This window comes from Anticarsia gemmatalis, chromosome 24, assembly GCF_050436995.1.
Source record: "Anticarsia gemmatalis isolate Benzon Research Colony breed Stoneville strain chromosome 24, ilAntGemm2 primary, whole genome shotgun sequence".
NCBI classification, from domain to species: Eukaryota; Metazoa; Arthropoda; class Insecta; order Lepidoptera; family Erebidae; genus Anticarsia; species Anticarsia gemmatalis.
Genome location: NC_134768.1, coordinates 952,890 through 977,712, shown reverse-complemented (window position 1 = coordinate 977,712; position 24,823 = coordinate 952,890). Strand labels below are relative to the sequence as shown.

The 24,823-nt window shown below is 34.9% G+C and overlaps 2 protein-coding genes across 2 annotated transcripts in view; one reads left to right on the top strand and one right to left on the bottom strand.

Moving 5' to 3' along the window:
* Octalpha2R (alpha2-adrenergic-like octopamine receptor) overlaps positions 1 to 20,291 on the bottom strand; it is a 446,243-nt gene extending 425,952 nt beyond the window's left edge. The window contains exon 1 of the mRNA XM_076130503.1: positions 20,149 to 20,291. The gene's annotated coding sequence lies outside the window, so the exon portion shown is untranslated. The remainder of the gene's footprint in view (positions 1 to 20,148) is intronic.
* On the top strand, positions 14,095 to 15,700 carry LOC142983622 (uncharacterized). Its single transcript, XM_076130601.1, has one exon. It carries the CDS (start codon positions 14,180 to 14,182, stop codon positions 15,347 to 15,349), a length of 1,170 nt encoding a protein of 389 aa, XP_075986716.1. The 5' UTR covers positions 14,095 to 14,179; the 3' UTR covers positions 15,350 to 15,700.
* Positions 20,292 to 24,823: the final 4,532 nt, after the last annotated feature.

The following is a 24,823-nucleotide window of genomic DNA, read 5'->3' as shown; positions in this document are numbered from 1 at the left end:
TTTAAATGCTTCTCCTGAAAAACTAATTTTTTGCATAAGTGACAGTATTGCACCGGGGATGCGATATTTAGTCATAGAAATATTTAATTTAAGGGACCATTTGAGCTTGTATTTAGCAAGTAATTATGTAGATTGCCAGATTTTTCAGACATACTAGTATTTTTATACAAGGGATCATTTGGCGCTTGTGTTCAGCAAGTATATGTAGCTTGTCAGGTTTTTCTAACATTTATCTATTTTTTATTCATCTATCTTCCTTACAACTATTTTTACAACATATCATACCATACAACCAGAAAAATACCCGTTTAACAATACGACATCCTAAAATACTACAATCTAACGTTATTATAAGCTCGCTAACAACATCCCCCTACCCTTACGGGCTATATTTATAATTACATGCGCCATACCTCCGAGGGATCTAGTTACAAAACTTGAGCGCGGATTATAACAATTACATAACTACTTAGTGTTACCCTTTGTCGCTCATATCGTAAAGACTAGTTTACAATGACATTTTACACATATCTCATTTAAGTCCAGCATTAACATATTTATTTTAACAAACTGGAATATATTTTTGGGTAAAATAGGACTTTTATTTTGAAATTGGGATCTAGCCTAACATACTTTGAAAATACTTTAATTATTGCGTACCTTTACTCCTTGCATTTGGGTAAAAAACTGCTACTATTGGTCCTTTGTGTAAAAAAATGTATAAAACCTCCACACTTTGTTCAAAATGTTATCTCTTAAAACCTATAGAACATTTTTGACTGAAATATTGGACAGTTCTGCGTCTGTCCGTCTGTTAACGTTGTTTCAAGACACTCGGATTGCAACCAGGGCTAGAGCGTTTTGCTGGCATCCTCCCTGCAGAAGTAATTCCAAACCAATCGAGTTTTAAATGACGTACATTAGAAATTTTAAAATTATATAGAAATCAAAGGATTAGGAGTTTATATCAGCTTTCGTAAAATGTGCACAAAAACACACATACTTTCGTTTTTATAAAAGAAAGTCTTAAGTCCAAATGTGGGACAATCAAATCGACTCAAAAAATAATCTATACTAATATTATAAAGCAGAAGAGTTTGTTTGTTTGTTTGAACGCGCTAATCTCAGAAACTACTGGTCCGATTTGAAAAATTATTTCAGTGTTCGATAGTCCATTTATCGAGGATATCATCACGCTACGACTATTAGGAGCAGAGCACCAGTGAAAAATGTTACAAAAACGGGAAAAATCATGGCTCTCTTATGTGACGCAAGCGAAGTTGCACAGGTCAGCTAGTTAAAAATATGATGTAAAAAAATATAGAAGAATGAAACAAAAAGGGGTATTTCAAAGATGTATCTTCATCCTAACACAATAATATTACACATGACTTAGGTGATCTCCCAAATAATTCAAGTGCTACTCAGTTAAATGTACGGCTTTGTTCCGAGTGCAATTAACTTAAGTACGGTTATACTTGAGCGTTATTTATTTACGGCTTATTATCATTTATTCAACTTATACTTAACTAGAAAGTGTTTAAACCAAGCTTTGTGCTTTTGGAGATTACTGAGGGGTGATTTCTTACTACTATACTGTACTTCTGTCAACTAAAAACCGGCTAACTATCAAGATATTCTGTATGAAAATCTGATCAGCGCGGCAGGGCCTCTAGCGGACGCTATAGGAACTATTTTTGTGATGTATTTTAAATGTGTAATGGTTAAAGGTACTGTGGGTTGCTAAAGTCTTTATTTATAAATGCTAACTTTTAGTTAAATGTTACTCAATCACACCAAAACTAACTTATGAAAGCGAAGGTTATATAAAAACAAATAATACCTATTTTTAATAATTATTATGATTAGTAACAGTAATTTTTGCAATGCATATTCGGTAACCTTGTACTTTGTGTAGCATTTAAAGAAGTAACAGGCATCAATTTCCTAACTCTCGATTTCCTCTCAATATTCACATGATTCAATAATTACAAACTAAGGTTTAAACCACGTAACCATTAATCTATCTAACCAATCACATGTAGCAGAATGAGTCGACTTAAAACTGACCTATCAGTTAAACCATCTTCCCGACTAAAAGGGTTAACCGAAAGGGCACGCGATGCTACCACAGAACAGATGCAGAGGGAAAATTTATAGGAAAACTTCAAAGATTTTGTATTAAATATATTTTTGACAAAAATTCATTTTCTTTGAATCACTTTGCTTGCACCTCTGTAGGCACTTTCTACTTATCCTACTAATATTATAAACGGGAAGTTTGTGAGTATGTGTGTATGTATGTTTGTATGGATGTTTGTTACTATTTCACGCAAATACTACTAAATCGGTTACGACGAAATTTGGTATATAGGTAGCTTAAGACCCAGAATAACACATTGGGTACTTTTTATCCCGGAGTTCTCGAAGGATCGGGATTTACACGGGTAGAGTTTCCACGCGGACGAAGTCGCGGGCGGCCTCTAGTATAGAAATAAACCAATATGTTGCTTAACGCAAAACTCAAGAACAGCTCAACCATATCAACTAATTGTTTACGTAAAATTATCTTTAAGACGCAAGAAAGGTTTTTATGAAAGGAAAAAAATAACAAAAATAATTGCAAGCATGTTCGTGTACGAACTCAGCTATTTAATAATATAAAAGCTTGTAAAACACAGAAATATGTATTTGACATGTTTCTGTGTTTCAGTGGCCATATTGTCGCAACTTCGCTTGTGTCACATAAGAGAGAATGGGTCAAAATTCCCGTTTTTGTAACATTTTTTACTGGTACTCTGCTCCTATTAATCGTAGCGTGATAATATATAACCTATAGCCTTCCTCGACAAATGGGCTATCTAACACAAATAATCTTTCAAATCGGGCCAGTAGTTCCTGAGATTAGCGCGTTCAAATAAACAAACAAACTCTTCAGCTTTATAATATTAAATATAGATAGCGGAACTTCTGTAGCCATCTAGTTTGTGGTGTTACAAGTAGCTCAGAATGTCAGAGGGCTAACTATCTCCAATTACGAGGGGATGACAGTAATATGACCAAGGAATTGATATTTAACACATTAAAATATTATGTTCTTTTTATATGTTTTGCTTATTTAGCATAGAGACTACTTTATTTATGTGTGACTATCTCTGTGGCGCAGTACCCAAGGTCGCCACTTTGCATCGGGGGTCGTGGGTTCGATTTCCACACAATTTTTTTTAATGTACCTCTGCTGGGCAAGTGTCTCCTCCCGTAATGAAGGGGTTAGGCCTTGAATCCACTACGCTGGCCAATTGCAAGTATGGGACGTTGCATACCATCAACAAGGTACCATCACGATGTTTTCCTTCACCATTGGAATAAGTGATAATTATTTCTAATACACACTTAACTTCGTAAAGTCATTAGTGTGTTGCCTCAGATTCAAACCTACAACCACCATAGAAGGTAGCAACTTATACCACTCTTAACAAATATTTAACACGACAAAACTGATCGTTTCAACACCCCTTTTAAAACTGTACAGGAACAATTAACTGAAGTGACCTACATAGAGACCATAGAGTAAGGGATCCCCTAACAAATTGCTAGGGTTGAGCTCACGGATTACGAGATCAATAGATAAGGGGAATCTATGGGAAGATTTATGGGACCAGCGTATATAGGCTTTGATGCTTGCACAAATTGACATGTATATTGGCACTCAAAATCAAAATTCCGTATAATATTGTTGACTAACTTCGAAAAAAGAGTTTTTAGAAAAAGGTTTTTTTTAGAAAAAGGTTCTCAAACCGTCTCTATTTTTTTTTTCTTTGTTCGTTACCGATATGAAGCTGAAGTTGATGCCTCCCATGTAGTCTCATTTAAATTTCAAATCTATTCTGAGCAGTAGTTTTTCTTTAAAAAATTCTAAACTTTGTCGACATAGATGATATGCCATGTACGTTTTGTGACAAAACCTATCGGTGACAAACTATAGGAAAACTTAGGTCGTTGCAAAATTTAGATTTGAGGACGTTTTTCTAACTTATCATATTAAAGGCTATCGGAAGGCTTGTACAACTTGTTTGTAAGGTAAATAAGATATGAATCTAGAAATCATTTTAACAGTCCTTTCAGAGCACTGAGGTATACAACTTGATTACGATCAAACACTAATCTATATAACATCCGCACCAAAGGTTACTTAACCCACTGATCCTTTTGAACAACCAGGATACCTTGAAGGTATTTGTGTGTAAGAGTAATTTCCAGTCGGATTGTATGTTCAAGTTTAATGTGAAGATAAATCAAGCGAGCGTACATTCTGGATGATAGAACAGTACTTTGATGATGATGTACAAACAGTCACACCTCCCATTTGATGGGCATGAGTATCTGGTCTGAAAATGGATGTAAATTTATCTATTTACTAGTTACTGCCCGCTACTACGTCCACGAGAAAAGATTTCCTAAAATCTATACTATATTATAAAGCTGAAGAGTTTGTTTGTTTGTTTGTTTGAACGCGCCAATCTTAGGAAGTACGGGTCCGATTTAAAAAAATATTTCAGTGTTCGATAGTCCATTTATCGAGGAAGGCTATAGGCTATATATCATCACGCTACGACCAATAGGAGCAAAGTACCGATAAAAAATGTTACAAAAACGGAAAAAATTATGACCTATTCTCTCTTATGTGACGCAAGCGAAGTTGCGCGGATTAGCTAGTGTAAAGATAAATCAAGCGAATTGGTACATTCTGGGTGATGGAACAACAGTACTTTGATGATTATCTACAAACAGTCACACCTCCAATTTGATGGGTATCGCAATCGGTTAGCTCACAGAATAGGGACACGGTTAGTGTAGTGTGTGATGGCGATGAAAATCAAAATATGAGGGTGGATGAACAGTCGTCCGCCTCATATACACGAAGTCCTGTCGCTGCTCCAGTCAGCCTGCTACCACGGCGAGTGCAACCTGCGCCGAAACGTTAGGCATTTTAAGGTAAAATGCGCGTTTGCGTTAATTCCCGTATTCTCTATTATACATTAAACAAGTATCTGTTCTGAATAATATAGATGTAATTTTATCTATTTACTAGTTTCCGCCCGCAACTTAACGTGAAAATATTTACCGTAGTAAAATGTATCCTATGAGTTAATCTAGGTTACAAGCTATCTGCATACTAAACAGACAAATCTGTCAACAAGATTTTTCGTGAAAAAATGACATACATACAAACTTTCGCACTTATAATAACAGTAAGATGTATATACAATCACCTATCGAAAATGCAACCTCATACATTTTTCCAAGAATCGAACCAACAACCCCATCGGAGTGATTGCAAAATAGTAACCTATACTAAGCAGTAATTTCACGTGTTGCCAATTTTCTCACCCTTGAGAAACCACTATCCTACATGTTGTTATATAAATCAATATATTCTTAGAAACGTATAAACAGACAGTTTTCTAAGTAATACTATTGTTCGTGGTAAAGTATATACATTTTGTGGAATTTACTACGTTTTAATACTAAGAAATTATAGTAGAATCACTTTTGGTGGTGATTTTTTCCGTGTCGCATTCCTTGGGGGTAAAAAGTGACTTATGTATTAAGCCATTTTGCAACTACCTGTGTACAGAATTTCATCAAAAATAGTTCAGTAGTTTGTGCTTGGAAGAGTATCAAACATACATATACTCCCCTTTATGCAAACGTTATTTTAGTCAAATATCTTAATAGATAAAAAAGAATGCCTTGCTATTTTGTGATAAAAAAAATTACCCTGCCTATGATACTGGACATTAATTATTTATTTATTAGAGACAGTAAATTATTAGATGTCATACAAACATACAAAACTACCGACGCAGTTTGACTGTAGAATCGAAAATTATTATTAAACTTTCTTCATAACAGGTTTTATCTAAATCGGTTCAGTAGTTTAGTAGACTATGCTTACACAGACATACAGAATCATCGCTACTACAACATTCAAAAGATCTTTATTACAAAATAAATGTTAAATTTCATCATCCATATTTCAACCCTATAAAACTCCTACCCACATCTATAACCACATTTTAAATAACTCTCATACTTTCAGAGGATATAATAAAAACCAGTAAAACATCGTTTAAGTGTAGATTAGTATATAATGCATGCACGGACACGCGCCCCGGCTGAACGCTAATAGAAAATAACTTGTAATAATAAAGAATTAAATGGATGCATAAAATTTTCTTTATAATGAAAAAAGCTTTCAGGAAATTGTTTATACGTTAACTAACCTTGGCTTGTTAACTCTCTGGAGTTGCATGATAAATAGTAGTAGTAATAGTAGTTTCAACTTTGGTAAAAAAAATTGTCTTAGTAGTTTTTTTTGATCTTGAGTTCGATTTCTGGGTCGGCTAAAAATTTTTGGATTTTTATCAAAATCATTAGCCTGTAAAGTGCGCTGCGCGATTAACGCATTTAAATAACTTACCTAATTACTGAACTTTAAAATACAAGCTGACACTGTCTTTGACGGTCACGTGCCAAAATTAATATACAAGAAAATAAAATTAATTCGGACTCTTTTCTACTATGATCTTAGAAAAAAAAATTATAACTATACCAGCGCGGAATTGCATTAAAATTGGTTAAGTCATTTAGACGTGATTGGGTAAGAATTAGACTTTTGCATAGATTATATTAGTATAGAAATATTATATGCAAAAGGATAGGACTAAAAGTAGCTATCAATCGCAATAAATCTAATCAAAATCGTTGAAGTAGTACCGGAGACTCGGTACAGTGAGGTTTCCACGCGAGTGCGCTGTATGACTGTCATTGTTTAAGAGACTAGGTCAAGCTGACAAGCTATTAACATCACAATACTATTATATCATTACTTGCTACTCGCTTTAATGGAGACAGATTGAAACTATTCGTTTGAATTGTCACTAGTTAGTATCTTTAAAATATTTTTAGAGAAAACATACTATTGGAAAAAACTATGTGACAAAATTATAATCGAAAATTAGTGTCTGTTAAATAAATAATTAAAGAATAGAATTATGTCTTGTTAAGGTTAAATCACACTCCGTGCTCACAAAGGGGCTGAAAGAATTTCTTTCAAAAATTTGAAATATGTATGTATGTATGTGCAATTTTCTTAATGCAAAATAAATATAGAGGTATAATATATGTTTTAATCCTACTAATATAATGAATGCGAAATTTTTAGAGTATGTTTGGATGATGTTTATTACACTTTTACGCAAATACTACTGGACCGTTTACGATGAAATTTGGTAGGGTACTTTTTATCCCGGAGTTCCTGAGCGATCGGTATTTGCACGGGAAAAGTTTCCATGCAGACGAATTAGCGGGCAGCCTCTAGAATGTTATAATACAACGCTACTGATCGCTTTTTCATCGCTTTCCATAGCGTGAAAGAAATTACCCATCCTGAATTGGCGACTTACAGCACTGTGTCCAATTACCACTAACCATTAATTGTTGCATACGTATGTTGTTCCGAAATTTATCTCGAAATTGCAGTACAGTTTGTTACTAAAGGTTTAACCAAAACAACATCTAAATGCACTAATCTTTGCATTACTTGGGGACTATAGTTTAATCAAAGTCACGTTTCAAGCTAGATCCTTCCTGATCCGTAGTAGGAGTCCATTACACAAGTTACCTACGTTTAATTAAACATCCTCGGCCTCATGTCTCCTTGCTACGTGGTATTAGTATCTAACCGACGTAAAAAAAAGAGAAGGCTGCTATCTATTTACTGTAATATTTAGGTTCTAAACCCGGGTAAAACTGTGACTTTAGACTTTTTTTCTCAAAGGACAACAGATTCTTGCAACGTTGTTATCTGTCTATAAATGAGATAAGCTACTTTTATTGAGAATGTCATGGGTTTGTGATTGAATTTGTATGGTATATATCCTTCTATCCTTGTGGTTGGCCACTTATAGGTAGAGCCCAGTAGCTCGATTCTCTACTACTATCGACTCCGGACAACCGACCTGTCGTCGAGAAATTTTGTATAAAAATCTGATCAGCGCCTCTGACGGGTGTCGTAGGAAACATTTTGGCAGTACATTCTAAATATCAAATGTCGATAGCTAGCCGGTTGTCGGTAGTCGATAGTGGTAGAGAATCAAGGTACAGTAATTGTGAAATAAGGCAACATTTGTTGGTAGCAAAGATGAACCTTCCCTACTACTGTAGACCGGATGTTATAAATTAGATTCCCTTACAAAAAAATTGCTCTCAAGTAGTTTCTTTCACCTTATAAAAGTCGTTGTATTTTGTAGTTGTAGTCAAGAGTCATGCTTCCAAAAACACGTGTATTTCGACCTCCCATCCAAATGTTGACCGTGACCACATTAACCTCGTTCGATCACTCAGTTCGGGCCTCCCGAGTTAAATAGAACATACAAAAATTAGAACGCCAATAATTTTACATGCGATGTTTACAAATACTGGCTCAGTTTTGTTTTAAATAGAACTCAAACTCAGTTCATATTATACTCGTCGCGGGAAAAACAACGTAACGTGGACGACATGTGATGTACAAACATACATACATTCATACATACACACATGCACACATACATACATACATACAAACATACATACGTATACTTAAAATCACGCGTTTTTCCCATAGGGGTAGGCAGAGACTCAATATAACCACTTGATATGATCCTCCAAACATGGTTCACATGTTTGATACATCTGTACACGCGAATGTGTACTGTACAAAAACGCATCGGGAAACGTCAGTCTGTCTGTTAGTCCTATCCATGATGTGTATATGTAATCTAAATATACCTAAACCAAAGGTGACTGACTGACATAGTGATCTATCAACGCACAGCTCAAACCACTGGATGGATCGAGCTGAAATTAGGCATGCAGGTATACGGCATTCGCTAATGAAGGATTTTGATCAATTCTACCCCCATCGGGATAAAATAGGAGATGAAAGTTTGTATGAAAATTCTTTCCTAAGTCACAAACATCGCGGATAAAGTCGTGGACAAAAGCTAGTGTACCTAGGAGTGGAGGTTTATATTTCAAACTAATAAACATATGCCTGCAGTTTCGTCTGCAGAAAAGTATAATATGAATAGTCTTTACTTGGGAATGATCAATCACACTGTTGTTTTTTGTCAATGTCGAATCATTCGTTTTGACGAGAAAGACGAACAAAGAAATACATTTTCGTCCGCATTTTGTTTACGTAACTGAAGGAAAATTCAAAGACGAACATTTGATACTAAATCATAAAATATGTATGCACTCATAAATTTGTGACTCATTGAGCCGAGAGTTCGTGAAGGAATGCAACAAAAGATTACGTTCAGCGTTAGACAAGGACCTTACTGGCCACTTTTTTAAAAAATCCAACACTGAAACTATCTATCTATCGTATGGTTAGTGGTCAACCTAGTGTCAAAGTTGTTTATACCTGAAAGGCCTTTAACATGGCTTAACGGCTGTTATCTTAATTGACAACAACTGGGACAGACTTTTACGTGCCCTCTGAAGCACGGAAAGCAGTTCAAATACCACTATGCGGTCACCCATCTATAGAATGACCGTGCCAACGGTTGCTTAACCCACCGACCGGTGAGCACAATTGGCTATGAGCGTCTACAGTGAAACTATGGAACGTTATTTTTTTAACCCATTACTGTCCCACTGCTGGGTAATGGTCTCCTCTGGGCCTTGAGTCCATCACGCTGACCAAGTGCTAGTTGGGGACTGAGTTAACTATAATATACCAGAGGCCACTCCCGACTTCGTCCGCGTGGAAGCCCTTCCCATGTAAATCCCGATCCCTCGGGAACTCCGGGACAAGCCTATGTGTTATTCTGGGTCTTCAGCTACCTATATACCAAATTTCATCGTAATCGGTAGCCCTACCATGAGTTGGCGTAGTTAAAAACTAGAGTAGTTAACGTGAGAACGCAACTACAACAGTGGGCTCAAATAGGGAAAGAATGAACGACAAAGCCAATCTACATTCACTGTTGTTTAATTTAACTACACGTTATTAAATATGGCGACCCATGGTAGCAATTTTGGTACCTTAACTATCCGCTAGAGGCGCTGTTCGAGTTTTACGAGAACTACAGTGTCTCCGGGAGACTATAGTTACCAACTCATGGTAGCGCTACTGTTCAGTAGTATTTGCGTGAAAGAGTAACAAACATCCATACATACATATATTCTCACAAATTTTCGCATTTATAATGTTAGTCGGATGTTAAACGTATTGTTTAAAACTGACATCAATGACTTGTAAATGTTGATGAACTATTCAGTGATTTAAAAGACTGGTCAAGATCTTTTATTTGGTTTTGCACTTCGGACTTAGTCCAACAATAACTTTGACCATAAAAAGTGTACGATAATGAGCTCATTGATTATATTATATATTACTAGCTGACCCGCGCAACTTCGCTTGCGTCACATAAGAGAATCATAATTTTCCCCGTTTTTGTAACATTTTTCACTGGTGCTCTGCTCCTATTGGTCGTAGCGTGATGATATATAGCCTATAGCCTTCCTCGATAAATGAGCTATCTAACACAGAATTTTTCAAATCGGACCAGTAATTTCCGAGATTAGCGCGTTCAAACAAACAAACAAACAAACTCTTCAGCTTTATAACATTATAAGTATATAAGTATAAGTATAGATACATATATTATATTATATAGTATATATAGTATAGATACAAAAACCGTCTACAGTTTTCCTCGTTCAAACACCAGGAAATCGAATTGTTGACTTTTCAATGTCTACTTATACTACCTCTGTAAAGCTTTTCAACAGTTGTACAAAATAAAATCGTAATAATTCTACCTGAATGTTTATCAATACGCTTACGTTTTTTACATTTAAGAATAACATTATATATGTACCAAACGAAGAATACTGTTGAATGAACGCTCTTATTGGTAAAGCAATAAAGATCATTTTCGCTCATCATAATATATGATAGAATGGTCCCCACTGCTTACGTCGCGTCGGGGCGATCACGTATTTCAATTGATAACTATTTTCCCTACGCTGTACAATGCTCTCTCCCTTACATCATAGTTATTAGCACGTTACGGCAAAGTAGCACTGTACCGAATATTGACCATCAATTTGACGTCTCTCATAGCCCGGTGGAACGGCCAAACTGACGCGACCAGTGAGAGGTCAGGCACAGGACCGACGACTTTACGTGGTCTCCGAGGCACGAAGGTCTACGACCTCAACCTAACTAACCTAACCCGGGGAGATCTCTGTTTTTAACAGAAAACTCAAAAAATACTTTTTGACCCGACCCGGGATTTAAACTCGAGACCCCTTGCGCGGCAGTAGCATACACTACCGATCGCGCCACAGATTCAGTTAAAAAAGTTAAAAGTAGTATACTAATTAACACACATGACTTTGTCCTCACTTAACTAACCTATGTCATCAGTCCACTGGCTAAAATATTAATTAAATGAATAAATAATTTATTCAAATTTCAATACACACGTGAATTGTAAATAAGTTTTATCGTATTAGTATTACTAATAACTTTTGATAATAAATCGTTAGTTACTATGTTAATTTATGTCACTGAATAATTCAATTTTGTTTAAATATGGGAAATTTGATGATTTTATCAATTGCAAGGTTTTAATATTTCACTAGCTGGCCTGTGCTATTTCGCTTGCGTACCGATAAAAGTTTTATCCAGTTTTGGAGCCTTAGAAAAAGATGAAATAAAAATCTTTATCTCTTAACCCCGGAACTTCATCTATCTTAATGTTAAATTCCTTACAAATCTGTTTAGCGGTTTAATCGTGAAAGCATAACGGGACAGACTATTGCATTTGAATATTAGTTAGAATTTAATTAGGTACTTGTAAACAAATAACATTTGATTAATAGAACTTATACAATAAGCAGTCACAAATATAATGTATCCACGAGTCATATTTTTATTTCTTTCAGAAAACGCATTCACCTCTCCTTCCACTACAAATGCAACAAGCTTGACCTTATCAAATGATAATCTATGTTCTTTATAAATAGATGTAATGTATGTTCCAATTTAAACTATTTTTAGCGCAAAGACTTTTCTTATTGCATATCAAAGGGAATAACATGTTGGCATCCATTCAAAATATTTCAATTGATATTTACTATTTTTCAAACAGCTGGATTTGTTTGTATGTTTGCAAATATAGATTGTTGATATGCAAATTTAAACCCTTTCATATGTAATTATGAGTCACTTTTGGCATTGGTTTTGAAAAATTAACTGATATACTTTTTATTTACTTTTAAAACAATTTTGTAAGGATCGTACCAAGTGGCGTTCTCTGCTCTTTGCTTACCATTATGGGAAGAAAGCGTGATTTAATGTATATATAGTCTATAACTTTTATGTAAATTAGAATAATATGACGTCGAAAAAAACTGATTCCGAATGCTAAATTTCGTTTGGAAAATTACGAAGTAGGAAGTTACATTATCTTTCACTTTTGGTACTTACTCACTAAAAATATAATGAAATGTCTAACTAAGCTATATAGTATTCTCGCGAACACGCATTTTACCTTAAAATTTAAGGTAATGTAAGGTAAGGCATTTTAAGGTAAAATGCGTGTTCGCGTTAATTCCCGTATTCTATTATACATTAAACATGCAACGTTTAAAAGTTATGATTTAGTATTCTCATCCCATACTAGCAGTAGGTAGCTGGGAGTCTATGAAATTTTGAACACTCAACAAATGATTTCTTTAAAATTTGTGCAAATGTAATTCTATTCGGCCAAATGCGTAATTCCTGTAACAGGTTTATAAATATTAACGAACTCCCCATAGATATGAATGTCGAAAAAGTGAGTGTGAAATTATTTAAATATGCATTTTATACTGAATTTATTACCCGGGGCATTTTGTTTTATAAATGACCACAGTCAATTTACCTAATGCCGTTAAAAAAGACTTTCAATTCAGACTACACCGATAGTGGTGGCAAACTTTAACCTAAAATATGTATATTTAAACGTTTTTCCAATTTTTTTTGTCTCAAGTAGTATAGGGCTAGCAGTTTGCCAAAACATTATCAAGATTAGTTAAATTCTAGGTAACTACTGTGGATTTCTAATCATTTTGACTGTTCCAGCAACTGAACCCAAGACCCCACGATCCGCAGTTCTTATTCATAATTAACGGGAATCATTAAAACCCCGTAATCACAGTCATATCAACAATCGAAGGTGCAGTAAAACGGATACCAAAAGTGAAATATCATTTCCGAAATATTTTAAAAGTAGTAAAACCTTATTGATTTTGACTCCGCGGTAAGCATATTGTTGGAAAAATTGACGAGGTTTTACGTGCAAAAATGTGTGTAATTTTCGGGATAACCGCGGGTTGGACGGAATTTAAACTATCACGTACTATAAATTTTACATAAAAGTTTCACGTCTTTCATAGAAAATAAACTTAACAAAATTATATTTTATATGTCTACTTCCCTAAATAATGTATTGTTATTTAGCTCGATGGCGATCTGAATTCCGAATTTCAACAACTACAGAAATGATGTATAAATAATAATAATAAAACGAAAAATCCCATTATTTCAACTGCTAAGTAACAATGTTGAAACAAAAGTCCCAGTCCTAGATTAACCGAATAGAGAGCTAGCACATAAAGCCCAGTACAGACTCACCTCTAGGCATAAAGCCGTGTGCACACAGGTTACGAGCGGCTTAGGCTTCAAGCCATATATTGTGATTTCCCACCGGTAATCTTTGACTTTTTATATTAGTTTCATAACACTTGCGAGATTGGTCAGTGTCGGATCTTTTGATAGATATGTAGTAGAAATTTCATAATATTTTTACTAGAATTATACCCATGACTACATATGTCCGAGTATAGTTTTCTCGGAGTAAAAGTATCCTAGGTATCAATTTGAGCTATAAACGAAATGTGTACCAGATTTTATCAAACATCACTCAGTAGTTTTGGCTGGATAGCACCTATAATAAACACATATTGATGACATTGTGTGATGCGCGCTCGACTACGGACGTGTATCCACTGTACACGGCACGAATTATTTTATTCGCGTTTGGCGCGGCCATAGCCGCTGCACGGTGACATTATGAGTTCGAAAAAACTCATATTGAACGAATTATTGGCGTTCCTTGTCCATGCAATTGATTACATGGATGAGGTGAGCATATTGCAAATATGCCGATCCAACTTCAAGGAGGAAAATGTCAGCAGCGCAAAGCTGCTACTGTTCCAGTCTCTTGGAAAACTGGACCAGATGCCGTCTCGTCGCAGAGAGGGCTCCGAGAAGAGTCTTCAAGATATAATTGATATGTTGAAGAAGGCCGACCCAGACGACGTGCCTGACTTCGTGGCGAAAGAGCTCAGTAAACTGCCTCCCGTCACGTTCGATCACGTCGATGTAACTAGACTGCTGAAGGACATCACGTCGTTAAAAGCTGAGATGACTAAGATGCAGTCCAGACTAGAGGCCTCAGACACTATCATTGCTGAGCTGCGTGCAGAAATTACATCATTGCACAACGTTGGTTCAGTAATTAGGTCACCAGAGGCCTCAAAGGTGAACACTCGCCGCGGACCGCAGACTGCCTCCATAGGCAGTTTTGCATCGGCGAACTCAAGTGCGTCACCAGCTGCCGATATCGCTGACGAAGCTTTGCTCGCCGCCGTCGTCGCATGCGCCTCTACACCGGCCACTGTGACATCACGCGTAGGTACAACGACCCCTGCACGTGCCTACGCAGATATAGTCGCTAAGAAAACACCTGCAGCGCAGACAAAGCGACAAATTATAAAAGGGGTTAAACAGAAGAGCTGCCTATCCACCCAGAAGGACAACGCAGAGCAACCGAAGGAACAGGCCGACAAGGATGGCTTCATCATGGTACAGAAGAAGAAAAAGAAGCCGAACCAAAACAAGTGCGGCACTGGACCGACCGGACCGAATTTCTTGCTGCGTCCTGCTGTACCAGTGACGCCGCTGTACGTGTCCAGACTGCATTACTCTACAAAGGTTGAAGAGATTGTAGAGTACATACAGACGAAAACGAAGTGGACTTTGAGAGTTCAGAGGTTGGAATCACGTCACAATGTGGGTTTTAATGCCTTCGTGGTGAGAGTGCCAACTGAGCATCTCACAAAGTTCATGGAGCCAGAATTTTGGCCGAAAGGTGTTGTTTTCCGGCGATTCCGTGGCCGGATACCCGATACTGCGCGATACACGACGCCGACGCTGCACAATAGTAGTAATCGTGTATAATTATAAGTTATATTAATTATGTATGTATTAGTATATTTATAATTTTAATTTGTAATTTGTTTAATGTATTTTCTATGGGCCTCAGTTGCCTGAAATAAATGAAAAAAAAAAAAAAAAAAAAAAAAAAAAAATATATATATGCTGACGGATAGTATAATATACACACATACTTATGTGCTCACAAAGAGCGATAGGATTTTTAGTGTTATACCTAATGCAGTGTTATCTTAGTATAATCATTCGCTTCCTACGCAATTGGTGGTCGGATATTTTTTCGAAGTTGGATTACACACCCAATAATTATCATTTGTTCACGATAAACGAAAACATCGTGTGAAAATCTTAAATCCCATTTGGTCTGCATAATCAATAACTCTCTCATTCCTAAATTTATATGACCTACCAACAGAACGTAAATTAATTAAATCAATTATTTTTTAAATATCAAAAACTACTGCAATCTATACATATTTTTTTACTTTATCATACATAAATGTTCATTAGTGTTATGGGCATTCATATTACTATAGTGATAAGGTATCAATAAATATTTGAAACTTGATTTTTTTATACAAACGATTTTGTATTATTAACCACAATAAAAGATTGTTATATTAATTAGAGAATATACTATTGAAACGCAACTCTGCAAAAAATCTTGTTTATAAAAACTGAAACAAACCTTTAATACATACTTGTTTTTTAATAATCCCGAAAAGACCCATTTCAGAAACAAACCATAAACTCGCCGTGGTCACAGGCTGACTACGACCACGGCGAGTGCAACCTGCGCCGAAACATTAGGCATTTTAAGGTAAAATGCGTGTTCGCGTTAATTCCCGTATCCTATTATAGTATATTAAACATTCACCGTGAGGGTTAAAAGCTATGAAACCATAATCTTTAAAAATACGAGTATCGGGGCTAATTTCCTAGGATAAGTAGCGATTAACTAGTTAGTAACAGAAAATATATAAAAATGACGTTCAAAATTTCATCTTTTATGGTATCCGAAACTTATCGGGAAGTAGAGAAACCGGGGCTATAGTTGCGTGAGATAAGTATTCTACATTAATCCATGGTATAAACTATCTGTGTGTAACAAACATCAATCAACAAACTTTCGCGTTTATAACACAAGGATAATCATGAAATCAATTTGTAATTAACAAAGAACAATGGTATCTTTTTATTTCGTAATTTTATGACAAACGCTCATTGATTCAATATCCAACTAGAGCAGTTTCTTTACAATAATAAATACCTTTCAATAATGGTCAAGTCTTTTAACATCACGCTAGTTAATTATTAAGAAACAGACTGACTGGATTCCGCTATAAAAATATCGGCGCTTCTAATATATTGCACAAAACTATTTTTTTCCTATAAAAACATACTTTATTCAGCATACAATTTTAAATATACTTATAAAATTGCTTATACGGTACCGGCTAGAGGCGCTGATCAAGTTCGATAACTGACATGATAGTTTGATAAAAAAAACTAAAACTGGTGTTTCGTATATTGAGATCCTAGCCAAGTAGAGACATAGTAATGGATTATTAAAAAATAAAACTTCTAACTACATAGACTTCTCAAAACATAAACCTGTGTAATTTTCCTGGGACTTTATATATTTTTGACAAATATAAAACTGCTATAGATTAGTAATTTTCCTAGCTAAAATGACTTTCACCTGAATCTTTTACTGTTTTTTTTCTTACCACGGATATTTCATCCGATTCCTGTAAAACCAAGCCAATCTTAAACTGAAAGACGGCTTAGACTACTCGTTAATATACTAACAACATATTTTTCACCTATTCTAATATAACTAATTCTCATCTTCGCAAATTGTATGAAACGTTCACAATCATAAGTGTCAATATTTGACAATATATAAATCGATTAAAGATTTCATTTAGAACTCGTAAGTACTATAGGAAAACGAAAGTACGTAATTTTATAATTGAAAATACATTGCACGACTGGGATTAGAACCGCGTATATTTCTTATACTATAAATAAACTAGCTACTGCCCACGACTTTGTCTTCACGTAAATATTTTTCTTACTCTCCTATTTTCCGTAGTACGAAATAGCTTACAATATTCTTGTAAGAAATTTTTGAATAAAACCTTTATTCAATGTTGTACACTTCAAGGCTTGCCTATGTCTCACATGCTAGCAATCAATATAGTTACATATGAAACTCTTCTGTTACTCAGTGACTGACTGATGGACAACGCACAGCCGAGACTACTGTACGTAGAAAGTTGAAATTTGGCTGAAAGAGAGGATTTTTGGAAATTCAATCCCGAAGGGGGTTAAAAGGAGGAAATACTTTTAAAGATCAGCAATAAAAATGTTATAAAAAAGGGGAAAAGTAAAGACCTCTAGAGATTAAGATATGGCTTCTATATCAAATAGAAATTGACATATACACCCATTTTTGAACTTAACAATAGTTTTAAAATTTGACCAGTGACACATACAATTGACCTGCATATTCTAACATACTGACATATTAAGTAATTTCTTACAACTCGCTTCGGTAGCACCGGGTTAACATTAGCAAAAATTACACCAAAACCTTTCTCGGAAATCGGTCTGTATTTTGGTAAAAATGGCATGAAAATCCATTAAGAAATTTTGAGGTTATCGCGAATAGACAGACGGAAGCGGTGGGCGACTTTGCTTTATAATATTTAGTAATTGAACCAGTAGCACATATATATGAGCTCTATATACTAGTCAACTAACATACGAACTAATGTAATAGTACGGACAATTAGAATGAGTGAAATTGAAATATTTTTAGTTTTTATGTTGAATCAGCTACTCGTAGTTCGTTTAGATATTTCACTATGTAGTTTTACTTTGTAATATTTTAGGATCAAAATCAATTTAATTAACTTTGATTTTTCGAAAGTTATGTGTGTATTAGAAATAATTATCACATGCTCTAACGGTGAAGGAAAACATCGTCAGGAAACCTTGCATGCCTAAAATTTGTTTAATTCATTTATTGAGGGCATGCAAAGTCCCCAACCCGCACTAGGCCAGCGTGGTGGACTCAAGGCCTAACCCCTCCCTCATGACGGGTGGAGACCCTTGCCCAGCAGTGGGACATTAATGGGTTAAATTTATTTATTTTATTTACTTATCAATTTAATTGATTTTACTTTTTTACTTACTAGTTCGTCTATACTATTACATAATACCTTTTTTATAATAAACATGATTTATATGTCGTTTTCCGGAAGGCGTAACAGGCTTTGTTCTCGGGGTTATAGTTTTAAATCAGTTTTGATATTTCCATCTTAAAAACTCAACACTAATATTTGCATGCCAAAATGTGGAATGTGGAGAAACCATACAAAATGTACCTATTTATAAGACCTGTGTATTATACTCTAATCGCAAATAAATATTTGATTTGATTTGAAAAGTCTTATGTAGGCACACAGTTACATTCGATTTTAAACTATATTAGGTAGTGGATATTTCGTCCGAGTTCGTTTTACTGGTTCTCATTCCTTCGAAATGTTAATATACCCTCCTATTTCATTATATTGGTTCTAAATTTTTCAAAGTTTTGTCTCATTTTAACGTTATATTTACAATCACGATTTTTTTAATTATATTGACCTACATATTTCATACGGAATTTATGTTGACAGAATACGTTTATTATCAATTAGAAAGACTTTCAGCTTATGAATAAATGCCAGATAACCTATTTCCTAGATAAAGTAATAGCAAATGTATGAAGACTTTTAGCAAAATTCCATCTTATAAACTAACTAATACTTATCCGGGAATGGTGAAACTGGGCTTAATAAGTATTAAATAGTATTTTTAACCGACTTCGAAAAGATGGAGGTTCTATGTTCGCTTGTATGTATTTCTATTAAATAGTATTACATACTTTTTCAAACAATGAGTAAATAAGGAAAAGAGTAAATACTACGGTCTTTACATACTTCTTTAACTATATCTATTATTCATTTTATATCTTATCAATATATGCTCAGTAATTATTTTTAATGCTCCTTATTTATTACATGTTATTAAAATAGTAATACTAGTCTCATATTTATGTAATGGACTTTGTTTTTAATTTTATTACCGTAGTAAAACATCTATATTTTATATATTCATATTTTAAATTAACATTAAGTATCTGAGTATCTTTGTCACTGGGTTTAAATTCATGAATTAGTTTGATTCTAAAACTTATAAATAATTTATTTTTTTATTTTTATATTATTCTAAATATTTAAGTTCTTTTGTTTTATAGGGTATAAAAATTAAGGCTTAATTCACAATAAGAGAAGTAACAAAATTCGTTTAAAAACATTTTCTAAATAGACCTAAATAAAACATCAATTTAAAAATAATTTTGCATCAGATAACATCAATCATATGTTCATAAAATTTCTAATCTATTACGATCACCTGTTGTTTATATCCATGGCTCGACTTCGATATACGTTCACTTACGTTTAACACAAAGATCTAACAGAATTTCACCACCGAAATAAATACACGCAATTGAAATATTTTCACAAATTCGTTTAACAAAATTTCATAAATAAAACCTGACTCCTTAAACTAATAGGACACCCAAAAAAAGAGGGTATCACAAAAACTTATAATAAAAAAAAATCTTTCAGACATTCCTAGCACAATCCTACTTTATTTACGAGAGAATATCCCGAGAATCCGAAGGACGTTTTATCCTCTATAATCCAAGAAAATGCATATTTAAAATTATAAATTATACAAATACTTACTTTTGTACCGATGGGGAGGTGTTACACTTAATTTCACTGTCACAAATACACTGTCACTTAACTTGTCACTATATTTTGTTTGATTTTCTTTAGTGAGACACGAACCGCGTACTTCGCAAGCGCTCTCGTCGACCGGCCGCTACGACGGCGCCAAAATGACTGACCATTCGCAACACCTATGTTACCAAGCTTCTGGGGAGAATTTCCCGGGGAATTTTCGGGAGAACTGGGACAATTTCGGGGAGATTTTTACCCGTTTATTTAATACATTTTTAGTTGAGTTTAAAACGAATTGTATTTGCTATTATTATTTATTTTTCCTGTTACATGTACTCATAATGAGAAAATCTATAATCATCATTATTACGTAGCAAACCTGTTTCTGTCTATAAAATCGAATGACTAATACTTAATACTGATGTTTGTTGACAATATTTATATTGATAAAAATCAATATTATAAACGTACCAGTAATTTTATGAAGTGCTTTTATATATCATAGAGTGAGCATTAAGAACGACCTCGGACTAATCACTTTGAATTCATAAATGTACAGTCATTTACATTTTACATTTGTATTGTTAAAAATATATTTGGAGCGTAGTAATTCATATTTTACGACAGACATTAAAAATTTGAATAACCATCGATTTTATTGAGGAAAAGTACTAAAATAAATACAAGTTGCAAAGTCATAAAATAGTACAATCGATTTATGATATCATAAACATCATATCAGATCACTACACACAAAACAAAAGTCTACAGTTACTAAAAGGTAACATTTACATACATACAAACATACATAAAATCACGCCTTGTTCCCATATGGCTAGGCAGAAACCAAAGAACGCCACTTGGCACGATCCTTACAAACTTCTCTTGCTTCATTCACATACATACATTTTGTCATAAAGGACCGCCGGTTACAACTACTCACCTGACCTTTTTGAAGGACATCACCGATTTGCAAAAATGCGTCACAGTCGCGAATATTTTCTTTCCCACGGTATTGCGAAATCTATTGACCCTGGCATCCCTTTTCTGAGAAAATGGCGGGAAATGGCGCCTGCGTGAACCCCTCCCCCGCGCCCCTCTTACCCCCCGCATCACAACCACCGACGAAAACTTAGCGCCAATCGAACTGACGAATTAGCTTGCATTTATTTTTGGCAATAAATAAAAAGAATAAAAATAAAAATGTCGTTTATTTATTTAGAATAATTTTTTATGTTAAAAGTTTGATGTTATTGTTTTTTATTGTATTCGTACAAAAGTATATTAAGATTAAAAAGTTCGTTAATAGAAAAAAGTAGGTACTTTTATATTGGTCACATTTTATTGTTTTTTAACATTTTCTGGGAAAGTATTAACGTTTGATTAAGATCGTTTAAGGTTCTGTGTGACAACATGTGGATGTGAATGATGCTAAGGAAAGTTGTAAGGATCATACCAAGTGGCTTTGTTTGGTCTTTGCCTACCCTATGGGAAGAAGACGTGATTTTATTTATGTTTGTAATATTACCGTGAAATAGTGGGTATTTAATCATCGATTTATTTGCGAAGTATCAATTTTTTATAATTAAGAATTTTGTCAAATTGAGGGTGCGTAAATATAGCGCCATTTTTAAATGGTTGCTATGCAATGCCGCTATCATTTTATTAGTACCTACTATGCGTCGTAGCGCGAGTTTCCTACCCTCACTTATTTTATATTTATATTTTGTTTAATAAGGATCAGAAAACAAGCCTCAGTGCATTTTAAGATATCATAACATACAACTACATAGGTGTTTTCTTTATTTTATAAAAATATACCAATCATGGCTCGTGCATATTATTCGAAATTGTCGGTACTTTGACACAACATTAACGACTTCAGACTGGTCCAAAGTGATGCGTTACGTCATGCACACCTACAAAACTGTTTGGTAATGAATATTTTTAAGTACAAACTTGTCCAAATCCCAATATATCACTCGCAGACATAAACTTGCATAAAGCCTCGGAAGCAATCCAATTCTATTGCAACATTGTACATACAAAATTACAAACATACTATAAGGACGCTTTTACATAGACGATGATGATTCTTACATTTTGTAATATGCAATACAAAGATAAAATTAACCTGTTACTGTCGAATTGCTGGGCTATGGTTTCTTTCCAGAATAAGGTAGGTATATGCTAGGCTCTGAGTTCACTAGGTAAGCTTAGTGTGATTGATGTAAAAAGTTGTTTCTGAGTTTTTGTGTCAAGAATTTCTTAGTGATTGCCTGTCTCGGGAAGTTGAGATTTTAGACCTTCGCACCTCAGAGAGCACGTAAAGCCGTAGGTCCTGCGCCTGACCTTATCACTGGTCGCGTCGGTTATCCGTCCCACCGGGTAATGAAAGTGAAGGAATAGAGAGTGTACCTGTGTATTGTGCACACACTACGACACTACATGCAAAGTCCTGCACAGTTGGCTGACCTTAACAGGCCTGGAGGCGTCCTTAGTCAGTTGTCATTCCATAGATGGGTGACCACATTATGGTATTTGAACGGGGCGTCTCCATACTTCGGAGAGCACTCGAAAGTCGGTCCCGGTTGCTGTCAATTAAAATAACAGTCGTTAAGTCACGTCAAGGGCCTTCGAGCGGCTTGAATAACTTTGACACTAGGTTGACCACTAACCATACGATTAGAAAAAATGGGCCAGGAGGACATTATTATAATATTTTAGTGTATGGTTGTTAATTTATGTATTTAGAAGTATGTAAGTATGTTTTATTAGTTATCTGGTTACCGTAGTACAAGCTCTGCTTAGTTTGGAATCAGATGACCGTGTGTGAGTTGTCCCAAAATATTTATTTTATTATTTTATTGTATGAAGGTGCCCTAAGTGACAAAATAAAACTGTTATAGAACTCTAACTCGTGGTATCGGGAAACCTATAACTTAAACTTACAATGTTTCACTTATACGCGTATATTGTATATCGCTGAGCATTATATGAGTGGACGAATAACTATTATTTGAAGACCTTGCATTGATTTTAACAGTTTTTTTTTTAAAGACAACTCCCGCACTAGGAATTGCTCTTGGGTCACGGGAACTTTTACAAACATACAAACAAAGGACACAAGTTAATTGTTATAATCTTTTAATAGGGACATATTTGTTTAATAGATTCAGTAGTGAACGAGATAATTTTTATTTATACTAATGTTAGTAAAGTAGTTATTTTCTCAATTTAGGAAAATTTTATGTATTGATTATATTCCTGCGAAGTAATCAACTTGTCTGCCTAACCGTAAATAAGTAGCACGTTAATATTTCATATTTATTATTTAAAATATTTTTTATACCAGGCACGATATTTTTCTTAAAACTGCTACTGAAAATATAACTTTATAAAATTTGTCTTCAATTAATTAATTAGAATCGAGTCCTTGACCTCGCGATTCAGTCACATACAATATCACTTACACTATTGCCAAGGTAATTTGTGTTTCTTTTTTAATTACACATCTTTAAAATGGTATAACGGTGAGCGGTACAAGTACTAAAACCATCATGGCCCCGCATCAATTAGACAATGAAAAACAGCCTAAAACAGATAAACACTAGGTTTTTGAACCTAGACCAGTCGCATAGGGGTCTAGCTCACAACACAAGCTAATTGATCTCGAACCAAAAAGAGAAGCCGACGATTGCAAAAAAAGTATTAACTTTTAGTAGCATTTATAGCTAACTACATTCTACTCTGACCCATCTGTGTGTTGAGCAACCCATGGCAATGTAATTTTATAGATGGGTGGCCGCTCACTGGTATTTGAGCGGAGAGTCTCCGTCCTTTAGAGGGCACATTAAAAGTCAGTATCGGTTGTGGTCTATTTCGATGACAGTCATTCTTCAAGCGGCTTGCAATACAACTTTGCCCCGAGAATCGAACCCGGAACGTCACGATTAGCAGTCGGTTACACTACCAACATCGCCACAAAGGCAGTACTGTCACATTATCCATCGGATAGCTTATCCAACACTTATCCATAAGGCTTTAAACAGCACTAAAGCCTTCTAATTAGCAGCTAATACGTGAAACCATTTGCAAAACTCAAGCCGTCGATGATAGAAAACAGTTGAAAGAAGTGCGGCGTGATCAAAAGAAACAGCGGCGACGTAAAGAGAGGTTTTCACAAAGAGACCGACTGACTGTTACACCGAAGCGCAATCTTGTTAAAGTTCTGTTGTGCATTTTTTGTGCAAAAATGTGTGTTGTTATGTTTACTGAGTTTATGTGTTACAATAGTTTGAAAGCCATGAATTAGATTTACAATGAACGATTTTAATTAAATTTGGTTATTAGTAAGTTGGCAATTTATTGATACGTCTGTTATACTTCATCGATAAAACTGTATAACCGTTTAAATATTATTTCCGACACGTAGGTATATATAATATAAGCTTAGTCTTTCTTCCAAGCTATGTTGGAGTCGGCTTCCAGTCTCACCGGATGCAGCTGAATACCAGTGTTTTACATAGAGCGACTGCCTATCTGACCTCCGCAACCCAGTTACCTGGGATAACACGATACCCTTCGGTAAGACTGGTTGTCAGACTTTCAAGCTTCTGACTACTGTTAACGTCTGTCAAAGATCTTCGAAATTGACAGCCGGGACCCACAATTTAAC